The sequence below is a fragment of the Nicrophorus vespilloides genome, unplaced genomic scaffold, assembly GCF_001412225.1.
Source record: "Nicrophorus vespilloides isolate i.1.1-1 unplaced genomic scaffold, Nicve_v1.0, whole genome shotgun sequence".
Lineage (NCBI taxonomy): Eukaryota > Metazoa > Arthropoda > Insecta > Coleoptera > Silphidae > Nicrophorus > Nicrophorus vespilloides.
The window spans coordinates 66,109-83,731 of record NW_017096386.1 but is presented as its reverse complement, the minus strand read 5'-3'; the positions used below and the strand labels follow the sequence as shown (position 1 = coordinate 83,731).

The 17,623-nt window shown below is 36.1% G+C and overlaps 1 protein-coding gene across 1 annotated transcript in view; it reads right to left on the bottom strand.

The window, feature by feature from the left end:
* Window positions 1-1,109: 1,109 nt before the first annotated feature.
* LOC108556921 (FERM, RhoGEF and pleckstrin domain-containing protein 1) overlaps window positions 1,110-17,623 on the bottom strand; it is a 24,720-nt gene continuing 8,206 nt past the window's right edge. Inside the window, exons 3-18 of the mRNA XM_017913235.1 lie at window positions 16,792-16,896; window positions 16,386-16,732; window positions 16,070-16,313; window positions 15,852-16,012; window positions 15,639-15,713; window positions 14,808-14,926; window positions 14,211-14,404; window positions 14,015-14,126; window positions 3,076-3,428; window positions 2,819-3,019; window positions 2,577-2,763; window positions 2,267-2,517; window positions 2,073-2,208; window positions 1,877-2,014; window positions 1,669-1,817; window positions 1,110-1,606 (exon numbers count right to left, since the gene is read on the bottom strand). Coding sequence (XP_017768724.1) covers window positions 1,253-1,606; window positions 1,669-1,817; window positions 1,877-2,014; window positions 2,073-2,208; window positions 2,267-2,517; window positions 2,577-2,763; window positions 2,819-3,019; window positions 3,076-3,428; window positions 14,015-14,126; window positions 14,211-14,404; window positions 14,808-14,926; window positions 15,639-15,713; window positions 15,852-16,012; window positions 16,070-16,313; window positions 16,386-16,732; window positions 16,792-16,896 — 3,126 coding nt within the window. The 3' untranslated portion in view covers window positions 1,110-1,252. The remainder of the gene's footprint in view (window positions 1,607-1,668; window positions 1,818-1,876; window positions 2,015-2,072; window positions 2,209-2,266; window positions 2,518-2,576; window positions 2,764-2,818; window positions 3,020-3,075; window positions 3,429-14,014; window positions 14,127-14,210; window positions 14,405-14,807; window positions 14,927-15,638; window positions 15,714-15,851; window positions 16,013-16,069; window positions 16,314-16,385; window positions 16,733-16,791; window positions 16,897-17,623) is intronic.

The following is a 17,623-nucleotide window of genomic DNA, read 5'->3' as shown; positions in this document are numbered from 1 at the left end:
AAAATCGTTCGTTAAGAGAGTCATTTTTCTTACAATTCATTTTAATCGTTATGCGAAATACTCGTTATGCGAGAAAAAGTTTTTCATGACAAAAGGATTTATGTGTTCTTTTTTATGTATGCAATAAATTGTAGTTATTTTATGTGTTTTCAATTTGAAGGTACATAAAATATTATATAAACTTATGTCGATTTCAATATATTTTTTTTACAAGAATGTCAATATAGCTTTATATTAATAAACAGACGCTATAAATTTTATTCTCAGTATATAAAATAAATAAAAAGTCCAAGAGCTTTTATGAAAATAAAATGAGAAAAAATTACTTTTGACATATTAAATTTACTCTTTAATTATATATTCATTTGCAAGTCATAAAAAAAACAGACATAAACTAATTAATTACTGCTAATAACATTTTTAATTGGAATTGCTCAAGTATTTCAATTAATTAATTTACCTCAAACATTCCGTTCAGTTTTACGTTACATTAGCGTTATAATTAAACTTCCTATTTACTTCATTATCTTCATTTAAATTAAAAGTCATTCATAGATATGCTGTTCATCAACTTCTTTATTTTATTTTTTAAAAATGTCTTACTGCAAATTGTATATGTAAATAAATAAATTCTATAACTTTATAAACAAAATATATTTAAAGGCACTGTTGTAAAACAAAACCTCAAATGTTATGAAACCTAATATTGGTGTTTCATTAATAGCTACGATCAAAGAAACAAGATAACAATATATAATTTTGAAAAGATTCGTAACACATAGTTAATACTTATGTTAACAATGTATTTTGGCATTTGCTAACATTTTCTTTAATTACATTTAATTCACCGATCGATTACAAAATACAAAGTAACAGACAAAAAAACAATTAATAAATATTAATTAAATATTGAGTTAAAAAAAAACAATGCTGACAGTCGGACATAATTTTTTTTATATACAATTTTCAAACAAAAAAAAATTACGTATAAAACTATTTTATTTAATTAAGGCACTATTGGTTCAATAAATAAATTTCTTAAAATACAAATTTCTGGAATGACGCAATATCAATTTGAAAAAAAAACACTTAGAGAAATATTATATGTACTATTTTTTGTTGTTTTTTTTTTGTTTGAATGCACAAATTAATACTTAGATTATTAAACCTTTGTTTAATTAATACAAACTGTATTTACAAAGTAAATGGCACAGCCATTTTGATTAGTTGCTATCCCTGGACCACCGGTGCTCTACTTCTCTGGAGACGTTTCAATAGAATTCTCGTTTGCTACAATTTTCTTTTTATTTTTACTCTGCGTTGCGCTTCCGATCACTTCCAACCAACGGTGGTACGTGTATTCGGATTCGGCTCTGAAGAAATACACGTGATTCTTATATTGCAATTTGAACACGAAATCTTTGCCAATCGCATCTTGAGGTAAGGGTGGTCCAACCGTGTAACCGAGAAGAGGAAGAGAAGCCAACGGAAAATCATCGGTGCATCCTTTGTAGAAGAACAAACAGAACGATGTGAAAACCACCCACAACTTTTGCCAGCCGTTGCTGCTTTTGAATTTCCTTAAAAGATAACCTGATAGTTGATTCTAAAAAAAAAATAAACGTTGTAACATCAAATTACTAAAGAAAATAATAAAAAGTAACTTACGTCAAATGCAATCAGTTGATCCTTCATACTTATACTCGTATTTCTGTGCCAGCAGACGTGTACAGTGGTATTCGATCTTTGTGATGCTGCTGGCTTAGTTTGAGTGCTGACATCGTTACCGCATTGGTCAATTATTTCATCCGAAGAACCTGAAAAACGTTACATTTACATAAGTCACAAATACAATGATGAAATAAATAAAACATACTGCAACTTTTCAAGCTCAAATAAGTGACTTTGGTGTCTGTCTTGTCTCGAGCTTGCTGAATCGCCATTTGAAGGTCAGCTTTCCATTTTTCTTTTTCCTCTTCCGAACTAGCTGCTAAGGTTAAAGCCCTGTTACCTCCTAAAATATTACAATATTGATGAAATTGTCCTAAACATGTCACTTTTTCAAACATTACCATATATTATTAAACCGAAATTAGCAAATTCTCCTTCGGGTTCTTCGATCATAACGCCACGAAGTGGCATGTGTCCATGGACTTTGAACTGTAACGTAGCCTGTGATCTTGAAGTGTACAATAAAATATCGGAAAACTGAAATTAACACGTCTATTAGTTATTTCAATGTTGAAAGCATTAGCAATGAATATACCAAGAAGAACATGCGTTGTTGGTATCCTTTTCTGGAATGTTTGAGTAAACACCCGTGCCTTAAAAAGTGACGGCCCGTTTGAACTATATTATCAAAACCCGTGATGTCTCTTTGTAGTTCGCATAAAGATGCTACGTTTTCGGAAATTGCAAGAGTCTCTTCCACCGGTTGTATCAAATCCTTAAGAGTATCACTTGCTGTCAAGCAATCTGCACGATCCGGATGTGTCGGTCCATAATGCTTCAATAGACCTATAAAATTAAGTCGGTTAATTCATCTAATAGCAATGCGTTATGCATATATCATTTACGTTGTAGCAAAGTGTGATAATGTAGCAGCCTTTGAAGCGGTTTCAGAACGAATGTTGTTAATGGAAGATAGCAAACTTTTTGGGTTTCAAAATCGCGGTAAAGTTGCTCAAAACGCGAATTTTGTTTAAATGATATATCTAGTCTCTCCAAGACCACTATATGCCCATCCAAATACTCCTCGTATATCTTTAAAAAAAATACTGTTAGCAACATGCTCAATAAATAAATTAAATTGATTTACTGGTAACAGCGGTGGTAAATGCGCTAAGAGCACATCTGCAATTCGACCTGGAGCTGCTTTTGGACCACCTCGTCCTTCCCAAGATAACAAACGTTGCTCCAAATCTTTAACCAAAACGGCGTGAGCTTGCGCGAGAGGTGCTATTAATGAGAGCAGAATTGAGCATTCTTCGACTTCTTTCCCAACTTCTTCTCTAAACCACTATAAATAACAGTAGTTAATAATTATGTTACATTTCTAAAAGTTGAAGTACCAACCACATTTATAACATCTAAATCTTTCTTGTATGTTATTTCAGTCATGAGGATTTCCTTGGCAATGTAATAGGCCTTATCTGAGGTGTATCTAGGTCTCTTCTTAACCTCCCCTTCGATTTCAGCAATTATTGTCGTCGTGTTGGTCCCGTTCGTTGTCTGGTTCGCATTTAAGCTATTCATCAATTTCTCATTGGCCATATTTCGTAACGGACTAGAATTTCCATTGGACGGATTGTAGCTACCATGAGTCGCATTCATCGTGTCGTTAAAGTTGCCATTAGCTAACTTTGCGTTCGGTGTCGAAGCGAAAAATGAATTGTTGTTCTCGATGTTGTTCTTCGTGATGTTGCTTTCTAAACATAACAGAAAAAAACAAGCGATTTTAATTTAACTTCGATCTTGAAAAAAAAAACGTCTACACAAATACAAAATAAGACAAATAATAAACTAATCTTAAAACTCAGTATTGATTCAACTCTCATTCCAAAATAATAACGATAATAAATAATAAGTAAAAGAAAACGTACAAATGTTGAAACTCAAAGAAAATTCGTGCAATTTTTATTCTATATAAATAAAGAATAATAATAATAAATCTTTTTTTTTGTTTGTTAAAATTGGTAATCTCACCTGAATCCATACATGAAAACTATTATTTAACTTTAGGGTAAATAGAACTCGATATCATCGAAATTGAAAATTGTAATGACTTTATTGATTGATTGTTACATTGGAATTTCAAATAACTCATATCAATGACAATGATATAACAGAACGAACTATATAATAAGTAAATCCGAAGAACGTAAATAACAACAAATGATTGTACATAGCTTAAGATATGGGAATAGAATATTAAAATATTTCAAATGATAGCAATGGATTTATAAAACATAATGGAGAATCATCAACGGGATGTTACACAATGATCAAATTAGGCCCACAAACTTCGATATTCAAAACCATTCTATATTCATATTTCTTTTAAATCTACGTTTTACTTTTTTCTTCCTTCATTTTATATTATTGACTCTATTCATTGCCTTTAAATGCGTTTCATTCTTTTTCCACTAATAACTTGTACTCTCTTTAAATTATTGTTTTACACTTTTTCGTTTACGTTTATATTTGCTATGTACTTTGTTATAAATTAGTCGACATTTGTTTGTATTTTAAAATTATATTGGCACATATATCACATGAGACGAAAACGTAGTTGACACTAAAAATTATCGCTCAAAATTTGCAAAAACCTAAATAGGAGAAATATTAATCGTGATATTACGATGATGATGTGTTTGTGTGTGTTTTTATGATGTATTTATAGCCACCTATACAGCCAGTGATAAGTAATTTGTTTTAAATGTGTTTTCCTTTTTTTTTATATAAAAAGTGGATTTTATATAGCGTATAATTTACTTTTCCCACCGAGCAATACAACTGATTTTTGCAAAATCTACCATCAGTAAATGATTGTTTATATAATAAACAAAAAACCGTTTTTTGTTGTTTGTTTTTGAAACGAAACGAAACGTCATATTTATATATTTCATTTGAATATACTGTCCACTTTTTGAGCAATATTTTTTTTTGTTTTCTTCGAAAACATAACATAAATACACTGACAACAAAAGAAACACGAGTCCTTCCATTTAAATATAACAATTAGACTAAATTCGAATGAACACTTCCTAATTGCGCATCTCGAAATGCTTAAATATATTTCGCACTAGAAATAAGTCGGTTTTGGATACAGTCCTCCCCCGTCTATCAGTCAAGAAGCTGTGTAGTGTTAAGCATTTCAAGATACCAAAAAACTCCACAGATAATAATAACAGTCGATCTCATCTCACTAGCATTATAATACAAAGTTTACCATTAAATTTGATTTTAGCGTAATATAATAATTATATCGCGGGTTTTTATTTCACTATATACATGTTTTAATTTGTTTTTATTCAGTCTTCGTTTGGCTTAATTCTTGTTTCAATTAATGATTGCGTTTAATGCAAAAATATAAAAAATTGCATGATTATTTCCAGTGGAACAGAAGAGAACACAAAAGTAAACACAAATATAAAACAGAAACCGTACGGAAAAGAAAAAGGTGTGTGCGCCGCGGCGGATAAATGAGAAATAATAGAAAAGCGAAGTAAAATAATCACACAATTTTTGGTTGTTAGCCGAAAACTCTTTGAAGACAGCTTAATACATATGATGTTTTCTTTCTTCTTTTTTTTTTAGTTAATTAGTAATACTTTTTTTTAATTAGATGAATAATCGTTAGCATGGTGTCCATTATTAGTTTCTAAATGCGTTAGTTTGATGTGAAAATTAAGAGGTAATTACAGAACCAATCGCAAATGCTTCCTTCGTTAAGAATATCATTGAATATATTAAAATTAATCGCATATCTAAGAGTTAAAATGATTTATATAGTATAATGTACGTTTGAAACAATTAAGTTTAATTTAATTTTGGTAAATATCACTAAATGACTAGAATAAAGTGCAGAAGATTTAGAATCAAATTTGATCGGAACGATCCATCTCGAAATCGTCCTCGATCAAAGGCGGCGGAATCGAGGATACATCGAAACCTTCCGGTTCACATTTATCCTCTTCCTCTCTTTCCATACGAAAAATATCTGATCCTGACTGAGAGTCGCCGTCCGGATAATAACCCTCTTCTAAATTTTCAGCGTACGGAGTAATTTCTGATTCGTAGCAACGGAACGGAAGTTCCTCGAGACTTCGATTACGGATGTATTCGTTGTACTCGCAAACCTCGGGATCCGCATAGAAATAGTCATCTTTGGATGATCTGTGTCGTTTTTGTGGTGTATTCTTGCGGCGACGATATCCACGTCGATCTCGTGGTTCGCTTTTGCATTTCGGAGATTCCATCGAACTAGTTGAATCGTTTTCGCTGGGTGGGCTACGAGCATGGAACACCCCCTTTTTGTGGGTACGTGTCAATGGAATCGTTGCCGTTTTACTAATAGCAACAGATGCTCCTAACGGCGTCGATTCGGAACTTAAACTACTCGAATAATAAGGCGAACATTTTGCTAATTTCAGAGGTACTTTAACAGGTCTCTCAGTTGACGAAGTCTTGAACGATTGGTGTTTCTGGTATTTCTGTTTATCTTTATCATATCTTTGAGTGTGCACTGTCTTCTGCTCCATTGAACTGCTTTCCGTAGATTTTTCGTCAGACAAAATTGGCAGTGGAATTATAACTGGTCTTTCAGTAGATTTTAACGAAAATTTAGCTCCTTCCTTGGTTGTTGAAGATACTATATCTTCGGAAAGAATATTCTTTGGGCTTATCAAACTTTGCTGGTCGATGTCTCCATCGTCAAAACTCGAACCCATTCTAGTTATGCTTGGTCTTTCAGGGATAGACGCAGGTGGAAAGAACTTTTGAGCTACTAGAGTTTTCGAATCTGAACTAGACCAATCGGACATAGTCGGTAATATTTCAGTTAAAGTACTGCTATCCCCAGTCGACGAGGATAGCTTTTGAAACTGGAGACTCTGCGCTTTTATAGTATTGCTATTATTACTACTCGACCATTCTGAAATGGAATGGGCAATATCAGTCAACGAATTGTCGTCGCTCTTCAATCCCGAACTCTTACCACTATTACTAGATAAATTTTGGAACTTTACTGTGGTTGTGCTATTTGACCATTCCGACAAACTCAATGCAATTGAGGTATCTTCAGAATGAGAGCTGTGTGTGCATTTGGTGGGTTTAAAAGCGTATCTCACAGTGCCATCATCCAATGTGGTTCCCATTGAACTAGTTGCATCCTCCTCGGAATACGAACTATGAGATTTCTTATCAGAATCATCGGAATTCGTGCTTCGTCTCATTACAGTCGGAGGTCGCAATTCGTTTTTAGGATCAACGACGGTATCGGTAAAAACGTCGTCATTTAAATTGGAGATATTGAGTTCATCTGAATTAGAACCAGAATTCGATCCAGATTTATTATCTAGCACAATTTTAACACCGCTCGGCCCGACGCTTAAACTTTCAGAAATTGATTCACTTATCTGATCCGCAGCTACATTTTCATAGGTATGTGATTTCTCCCCGTCGTATTCCAACTTATTTTCATTATCAGATATGGAATTAGAATCATTTTCATATATACTATTGGAATCAACTACTACTTTGCATGCTTCCTCTGGTGGCATTATATAATGTGTTTCGACATTCCCAACAATTCTAGGTTCATTCACGCTAGAAGGCGGTGATGGCCATTGTTCTGAATCTTGACTCTTCAATGAACCACGAAGACCGAAAACTTTAGGAATGTTAGCTTTCGGTGGCTGATACAATTGGGTTGTTAATTGAGAATTATCAGAACTCGGAGTTTCGTGCAAAGCCATCAACGGTTTTTGTGGAATTTCCGGCAGTGGCCACTCCTCACTTTCTTGACTACTCGAGTATTCTTTTTCCTTTAATTCTATGTCTTCATCGATAATTGTATCATCAGAATCTTGTCTGCGTAGTTTCAAACCCCTTTCAGAAGTTATAATTTCAATATCATCTATACTCAAATCCGCCATTTCAGCAGATGTACGTCTATCGTCAGATATTTGCCGTTGCAAGAGATTACTTATATTTGGCACTTGCTCAATGATAAATTTATTATCGCTTTGTTTACTTGAAGATTTCTTACTCTTAGAATCAACTTTCTTATCGGTTTCCGAACCATGAGCGTTACTTGGAGGATCCGAACTTAAACTCACCTGTTGTTCTATAGATAGAGATTCGTCGTTCAAACTATCACTTTGGGTGCTTGCTTTAGTTGAATCTTCGTCGACGCTGGTCTTCTCAGAATTAGTACTTCGTTCTGAAATTCTGGATAATGTACGGGACAAAAACGATGTTCCGTATCCCACCAAATCTGCGGAAATGCCAGCTATCGGATAGTTATATTTATCCAAATCATCATCAATTGTCTCTTGAGTCGGCGTCATATCCGGATCAAATTTGTAAACATCCAGTGCAGTCATCTCGGCTGAATCTTCTCTACTCAAAAAATATTCTTGACCATACAAATCTTGATCAGGACCGATCTCCTCCAAACTGGAAGAAGCTGAACCACTCTCCAACGGAAAACGTTTCCAAGTGCAGCTAGATTCAACCAAACCTTCCACTCCTCCTTTCTGTATTCTAGCTGCTAAACCTAAACTTCCAGAACTTGATTCAGTATCAAGAGAGTTTCGCGACTCTGCTGATAATCTGTCCACTGAATGCAACGATCCTTTTCCATTTTTTTTCCTCTCCGACAAAGAATCCTCAATTGACGAAAAGCTATTTTTCTCGGACGACGATAATTTTTTCGTTATTTTTTTGTGCAATCTTTGTGAGAGTTCAGAGTCATTTGACCATTTTTCCTCAAATGGATAAGGTTTCTTTTTCAACTTACCGTTTTCTTCATCGTTTGTATCAGATTCTTGTATGGTTTGTAAATCAGATGGTAACTCTTGCTGAGCCTCATCTGAACTTGATTCAGACTTATCTTTCAAAAACGTCGAATCTTCATCAATTGTAAAAGCACGTCCCAGAATACAAATTCTGGGACTTCGCGGACTACGGGGGACATCAAGATCAGGCGATGTTTTAACCAATTGGTCTTTTGATGAAAATTTTTCTATATTTTGACTTAGTCCTATAGCTCTTCCAATAGAGCAACTGAGACTCGACTCTTCTCCCGTTTTTCCAGGACTTAAATCTTTTTCGCCACTTGTCCAAGAACCTGTCGTATCACTGGATCTCGACTGATCGGAACTTAACTTCAACAAATTGCTTCTACTAGCAGACAACAGATTCATATTTTCTTCTTTTAATTCTTTATTTTCTTTACACGGGCTCTCTTTCTCTGGAGATTCCAGTGGAGCTTGTTCATCTTCAAAGGATCCATTCCCAACATACTCCTCACAATCAACTGTCATCCAAGATCCTGTATCCTCTGATTTACTTCTTTCGATGCTTAATTTCATTAAAGCGTCTTTATGTGCATAATTAACGCCAAGCAGATTTTCATCTTGTTCTCGTCCCTCACATTTCAGATCACTAACTTCTGTTAATGATTCTTCCTCGCTTGTAATGCGTACAAGTGTATGTTCCACCTCTTCGATTTCTTCAATTCTCTCAGGAATCACTTCCCTGGTGGATTCTTGAGCGGCCAACGCTTTTCTCTTTTCCAATTTCCTTAAAAGTAACTTCTCTACAGTCTTTGAGGCTCTATGAAGTTCCTGAATGTGCTGAGTGTCTGATCTTTGAGAGGAATCACCAGACTCATCGATATATTTCATTTCCAATGAATTTCCCAAACTTAACTTTTCCATACTTTGAGAATCTGATGAACTTTTAGTCTCAATTTTCGCTAGATCTGGCGGTTTTGTAATTGTAGCTTGCTCAAAAAAATCTGACGACTTTTCTACTATAGTTATATCCTTCAATTTAGAATCGTCTTCTTTAGTTTTGTCATCAACAGAAATCCAAACATCTAAACTTGTACCTTCGAGTATAAGATGAGTGGACTCTGTTTCCTGCAGAGTCTCTTCGGTATCTGTATCCAATGCATCTGCTGTAGAATCTTCGGGCTTCGATGCTTCAATGACTTTATTATCACTTTTTGTCATATTATCTAAAGTTTCCGCTTTAAAATTAAAAGTCAATTCCTCAGGTTTTTCTGGTCGCGTATCTAAATCTAAACTTTTACCTAACCTTTGCAATGACCTTTCTGTTGCTTCCTCGCTTAGAGCAATTTCTAAGCTCTTAGTAAGTTTTTGATCTAATAACTTTTTATCCAATTTTTTCGGAGATTTAGTAATTATGATAGCCTCTTCTAAATTAACACTCGTATTTTCAATCGTGTTAATACTGATTTCTAATTTACCTCCACGTTCACGAACCATTTCTTCTACCTGTGGGAAAACTGGCAATATATCTTTAACAGGACTTTTTATTGTTTTAGTCTGTTTCATGGCAGTTTCATATAACATCTGTTGATACTCTTGTCTCTTAGCAATGTCTGTATCACTTTCTTCCTGTGATCTTGTGCGTTCTTTGCTTATGGTTCTCTTAAATTCGAGCTTTTCCAAAGATCTAGCCTTTTCTTTCGTCGCAGGACGTTTGCAAGATTCTAATTCTTGGCTCTTGGTTCTCTTTATTTCTGGTAATTGCAACGAATTTTGTGTAGGCAAAGATGTTTGCGTTGGTAATGATTTCTGATTAGTTATAGTTTTCTCTGCGCTTTTCTTATCGGCCCTGTCCAAGGACAAAGTCTTTGGTGGTAATGCTCTGGTTATCGGTTTTGGTATGGGTTTTTGTATTGGTGGTTTCTGAACAACCTTTTGAACACCTGTTTTCGGGATAACACCTTTCGGAGGAATTGTTGGTTTAGAAGTGCTTGAAGTCTTTACAGGTTTTTCTTTAAGTTTAGTATCTTTTGCTACGATCTTTGGTTTTGCAGCAGTTACTTTAGGTGCAACAATTTTACTGTTTACAGGTTTTTGGATTTTCTTTGGCTTGCTTGTAACGTCAGGTACGATCTGATCTTTTTCCGCACTCTTTTGTTTCATAGCAGCTAAAGCCGGCTTCTTGTCAGCTATTTTAGGATAAACTGGTGCAGCAGTAGTTTTCTTTACTTCACCGATTATCTCCTTGATTTCATCCATAGGAAGTTCTCCTTCAGTTAATTCCTTGTCTGATTCTATGAGCTTCAAGTGATCTTCTTCTTCGACTGTGTCATCTTTACTGGAAAATGAATTCAATGGAGGTAGTCTATTTACAGGTATAACAGGAGCATCTAAACTCTTAGCTCTTCTACCAGATAAAGGAGATTCTAATGCTTGTTGCTTTTGTAATAATGAAAACGCTGAACCTTCTGATAAATTTAATCTAGCATGCGCAAATAGTAACGGACTCTGCCCTTTCTTTCTCATCGATGGCGAACAAATCTCCGTTATTGTAGTCTTTGATGGAACTTTCAAATCTTTAATATCCATTTCAATATCTTCGTTCAACTTAATTTTTTCCTTCTCACGTTCCTCGTCAATTTCTTTAATATCTTCTTCCTTCAATAACTCCTGAACAGTTATCTGTTCAGCAGTATCATCAACCGATTTATCCACTTCTTTATCAACTTCTTCCAAAGTTTCTAAAGTCAAAGTAATATCATCGGCTTCTGGTTCAAATACAGGTTGCAGATCACTAGTTTTAATATTAAAGTCATCCTCGGAACTTGGAATAGAAAGAGATCTTTCTGAGATTCTGCGTAACTCTGTTTGGTGATTAGGATCTAGTGTTCTGTCGTAAAGCACATCCGTTTTTCTGGTAGTTGGCGGAGAACCTTCGACTTCTGTAGACGACATTGTGTATTGTAAATATTTTCTTTCTGATTCGTATTTTAATATTGACTCCATCTCTTTTCTCATCTGAGGGGGAGAAAATTCCAACTTAGTTGGCGTAGCTTCTGCGCTACCAAATACATCGTCAGAATCTAATGATTCATCATCGGAACTGAATGAAGTGATTCTGACTTTTGTTTTATTATTCTTACCTTTCTTCCCGGGTTGCATTCGTGGTTTAATTATACGTTTAGGTTTTATCTTGATTGGTTTATTTTCCGGTTTCTCTGGAGATATCTTCTTCTCTTCAACTTTGCTCTCCTCGATAGTCTGTTGAATTATTTTCTGTTTGAGTTGCGGCTTTAAACTCTCCGTCTTCGAACTAGTTGGAGAATCGCTCTCAATTTGACTCAATTTCGAATTCAGCGTTTCTAAAATGGCTGGATCAATTTTAGTAATGTCCCGTTTCGGACTAGACATGTGGTGAATGGGTTTCGCTGACTTATCAACTTCAAGTGTAATTGGATCTATCTTGGATAAGTCAATGTTCTGGGTAAAAAGAAATTGCGTAGTTTCAGGTTCTATTGAAATCGGGCTTTTTGGAGTCTTTTTCTTTTCTTCGATGATTTCAGGAACTTCGTGTGCTCGTTTTGTAACATCTTTACTATCTTCTTTAGATGTACCGTTCATTGCATGTCTCTTATGCAACACATAAGGAATATCAGCATCGCTTTTAGGAGGTAAATTTATGAAATCTGATTGCGTCTTAACACCAAGTGATTCAAATTGTGTTTTTGGAACTTCAAATTTAGTTTTCTCACCTTGAATTTCACGCTTTAGAATATCAAAATGCCCAAATTCAGCGGTGGGCATTTCGAAATGGCTGCCACGGAATTTCATAATCGGTGGAGCACTTGGAATTTGCTTGTAGAGGTAGTCTTCGTCGCTGGATTCAGCTGGTGTAAGATCAATTGATTTCTGATGCCTAAGAAGCATGCGCCTCGAATTAGAATTTAGTCTTTGCCAAGCCAAATTATTTGGGTCTGATTTGGTTCTTTCTATTGGTTGATGAAGGATCAATGAGTCCTTAAGATCCAGTTTTCTCGGTTCAATTTCAACAAATACTTCTCTGTAATTCTTCTTCGATTCATTCCGGAAGTCTATGTTGGGAACAACAGCATAACCTGGATCATCGGATTCTTGAAGAGATTGGATTTTATCTTCTTCGAAACTGAAAACGTTGCTTTCTGATTCTGTGGATCTGGTACTTTGCTGCTTAGTAGTCCAATCGTTGATTTGAGTAGGTACTCCGGCTATGCTCTCCGGCCAAATATGAGTAATCTTTTTCTCATTGTCTAGTGAACTTTGAGACTTCAATTGCCCTGATTTTTGAGTTCGAGGTATAGTATTTTGTTCCAAATTGGCCATTCTATTAGCACGCATATTCTGTTCGGTCTCGACATTTTGTAAGCTGATAGAGTGCACATGAGAAGTTTCTTTGAAACTACTATCCTTGCTTTTCTGAGTTCCGTAATTTCGTTCGAATTGAATTTTCCTATCGTAATCGTGTTGATATTTCGCTTTGGCTTCCGAATTAGCATCAAAGTATTCGCTCTTGGACTCTACACTAGATGTTCTTGAATCAAAACTAGTTTTTTTAGTAATACTACCGTTCGACTTCCTACGCGCAGTTATTTTGATGTCGTAATCGCTCTTAGAATCCTGGCTGGAAGTTCGAGAACTTAATCCCCGTTTAATCTTTTTCGTGGTATCCTTACTGGACTTTATTACTTTAGGTTCGAAATAATCGCTCTTTGATTCCAGACTCGAAGTACGTGAACTGGTCTTGAAAGTTTTGTAATAATTGCCGTCCGATTTCCTGGGAATAATCTCCCTGGGGAAATCTCGCGGATCTTCCAACAAGAAAATATCCTGATGAACGTCATTACTGCTCTTGCACTTGTTACGCTTTTCGTGGTCGGATTCGGTGTCCGATGGCAGATAATTACCCGAATCTAAACTACAACTTCGGGTGTTAATCGATTTAGTTTTAGCGTTCGTATACTTGTAGTCGCCTGACGTGCTGTTATCATCGTCGGAGCGCTCAAGCAACTCGTAACTGTCATGGGACAAGTCGTCCTGTGAATCACGTAACTCGTAATTACCCGGATCCTCTACGGATTCTTGCGAATAGCTCGTCGTACCTGGATAACTACTGGAATACACTTTTTGATCGGGCATCATAATGTCCTGATGAATTTCAAGACTGGGGTTTTGTGAGGCAGCATAAATTGCGCGATGGTCATCGTATCTAGTGATAGGGGACTCTAACTTGCGATCGTCTATGTAAATGCGTTTGGATTCGGGCTTAATGCGACGTTTCGCTTGGCCCGAATCCTCGAAACTAAAGTCATACAAGTCCCTACAGCTAGCACTACGCTGCCATATGTGGCGTTTAGGCAACGGGTCGGGGCGTATATAAGTATTATCTAAGTCATTTTGCGATTGGGTCTGTGAAGGGGGGCGGTTAGAGGGCGTCCGGGTAGTACTGATGATGGTACCTGTATCTGCCCTGTGAACGGCTGCGTGGACGGCCACAGGAGAACTGTGCGTGTTGTTGCTCTCGTAAGGAATATGCTGAGGGCTCGTAGTCGCAGAAGTTACCGGAGACCCCTACAATATAATTGAGAAGAGAAAAGAAGAAAAAACGCATATTATATATATTTGCATTTCGCAATAATGAATTCATTATCTAACCGATTGCGTCGTCAGAGGAGGTGATGGCGAGTTCGTCATCCGAGCAGGTAGTGTGGTAGGCCTGGTGTCTGGGGCCGAGCTCCAAGACGTAGGAGTGACGCGGGGGAGACAAGCTGACCTCGTCGTCGGAGAAATTGGTTCCTGCGACCCCGCGCCCATCGCTCCCAGTGACGCTGAGAGCTTGGACACTTCCACTAGAATATCATTACAATTAAATCTCTTGACTGAATTAATAACGTAATAATATTTATGTTACTTAGCGCTGAATGAACACTCGAAATGTGAAGAAAAAAAAATCGACAAAGAGAACCACCTAACTCGCCGTTCAACGTGAAACTGACTACATTCAATTAAACCAATCATCACTCCTAAAGATACAATCAACATTTATCAAGGATGACCCCCAGTCACCTCTCAAATAACCATGATTCATAACTAACATAACTCATAAAGAAAAACACTAAATTGACAAATTTAAATCATATCATGCAAAATGGAAATGTATAATTGTCGACCGATATTTTCGAGTTAAGTGTGTATAAATAGCAACTAAAAAAATGTAATAATGAGAAGTTAAGGAGATAATGAGCTACATACCGCTGAGGTTGGTGTCAGCAAGGGGCAACAGGGGATGAGCGGAAATGCTGTTTCCGACTGAGCTGGTGTGCATGTTGTTGGCGCTTGAATGCGCGCTAGAATGGCGAAATGAAGCTGACCTGCACAAGAGAACGAGGAGTGACCCACTACACATCGATTATGCAAAACTATAGCTAAGTGTTAGTATGGAGCACAGCAGTCAGCTATTATTAATTATCATTTATTTTATTCGCGAAGACCGTTTCCATTTCAAATTTAAGAAACAAAACAAATTGAATATGACCGAAAAAGAAAAGTTCATTCGATAAATGCTTTCCGAGAGAATATAGTAGGCTGAGAATCATGCAAAAGAAAAATCCTTTTTCTTGAATATCGTTTCTTTTTTCTTATATGTGCAGATGCAAAAAAAAGTAGAGAAAATATTATAAAAATAGGAACAAGAAAATTGCGATTGACTAAAACATGTATTATGTACAAAAGAAAAAAGTATGTCCCATCCTCCTTCCCTTGATTGTATATTCATTGCATGACAAACTTTATAAAATACCAGCATCGGGTACAGCAAATCCTGACTACAACAACCATGCTCCAAACTGTACACAGGTAGGGTATATATTACATTCATTCGCAACGCATAAGGAAACATCGATAGTTTCGTTATGCGACACAAAACGAAGAGAAAATAATAATAATAATAATTAACAACAAAAAAGTGTATGTAAATCAAAAAATATATATAATTGTGTAAAAGCATGTAGTTTTTAGAGGGCGAAGGATGCATGCTAAAAAAAGTATCTCTTGGGTTTAGTGTAGCAATAGTTCATACTGTACCTCTGAAAGGTCTGGCGTTTCACATAATTATCGCGAACGAATTCTACAATTTGCTTCTGAGTCTTTCCGCTATATCTGTAATTAAATAAAATAATGGTCAGTACTTCAATTAGGAAATATATTCATAAAGTTGTTCCTTAAATTTAATAACGTTTTCAAATACGCATAAGATTATAAAGAAAGATTTCTTAATTTTATTTTTAATTGACTTACCTAAATGAGCTTCCTCTAGATAAAACCCTTGTTTTATGTCTGGAAACATTTTTGACAGAAGAACAACGAAAGAAACCGTGATTCTCCACGCACTTCTTCCAAAAGTTCTTGCATTCGTTTCGTCCTTCGAAGAAAAATTCAACCGTATCTTTATAATAGCCCTGAAAGGTGGTAACTAATTAATAAAGGTGTTTTCAAATGAAGAACTGTTAACTTACGAATCCCTCAGGGTGTAATTTAATAAGGAACTTTTTCCTCTTAAAAGAAAGCTTCCTGATTTTAGCCCACGAGAATGTATTGATCTTCGTGATTTGCTGGTAAACAACAATGCCCATATGGGCAACGGCCAAATTTAAAGGAACATTTTCGTGATCTTTTGCTGGGTGCATTTTAACACCGTAGAGTTCGCATCGTCTCGCCGTTTCAAGCAAATTCAAGTCGGCCTCGGCAGGTGATTGCCCGCTAAATGGAAGAAGGAGATTTGAATGTCTTAAATCATATTGAATATTTCTCGTACGTGACTGAAATACGTACGCATGCTTCTTGTGATTCTCCATGATTTTCCTTTCCATCTCGTGATCTTGATGTGGAACGAATTTGTAGCTGGATAAGTACGTGTGGTCCGGATAATCCTCAGACACGTAATCTCCGCACTCTGCCTGAACAATGTAGCTGGCCATCAGGGCGGCGGTATTATCGTTGCAATGCATTAGACCTTGCGACAGATCCCGCTTCACTTGCAGACAGTACAAGTACCTGGTATACTCCTCTTCAAGCTGACCAGGATCTGGAGTATAGAATTTCACGCAGAAATGCAATAAAGGATCCACCAGGGACAATCCCAGCTGACGGGAAATTGGCTTCTGCAGATCCAGCCAATACTAAAATAATTAAATCGAAAATGTAGATCGCTCAATCGTAAATTATTGCTCGAACTTACCCTAGTTCCAGCCAAGTCCTGGTATTCCAAACCAAAGTAATCTGCTTCTAATAAATGTAGCTGCTTGCAGACTTGTTCGAATAACACCCTACCCATGGCTTTAGCCTAAAATACAACAGGAAAAAAATGAGTTTTTAAATCTATTCGAAAACGCGTTTCGGTATTCAGAGGGGAATGCATAATCAGGGTCGTCAAATCATCTCGGCGTAACGTAATTTTTATTAATGATCAAACTAATATTAATAAGGTCACCCCTTATTACATCGCACCCTCACATAAACCAGGTATTGCATTAAGGGAATTTATGATTGCATTCTAATTTATTACAACGACAAATTACAAAACGGACATCGTGTAAATATAAATTTTCTTGTTGTCTCTCTATTAGCTTGATTAATTATTATGAGATATAATGGATCAATCATTTAATGGGTCAACTCCATCTATATAGGGGAATAAATAAGGCAACATCGTACACGACGAGGAGCCTCGATACATCAAGTATAACAGCAAAGATTAGGAATTAAGGCAGGAAGTATTGAAATATTCAGCAAAATGCGGACGGGGACATAAAATTCTTAGCAGCAAGTACATTCGACAACTTTGCGGAATTTCTCACGAGAGCCACAAAAACGACTGGCTTATTGACTTTCGACTGCCATACACATCCCACATCTTCTGCCGCATCTATATTATATAAAATACGGTCACGTCCATATAGAGCACCAGTTAATAATATATGAATGCTGTTCGTTCAAATACGCACATCGTTTATTCTATTTCCTAACAATTACTTAATTTGTTCAAAGCCCAAGGACATCGAGTGGAATGG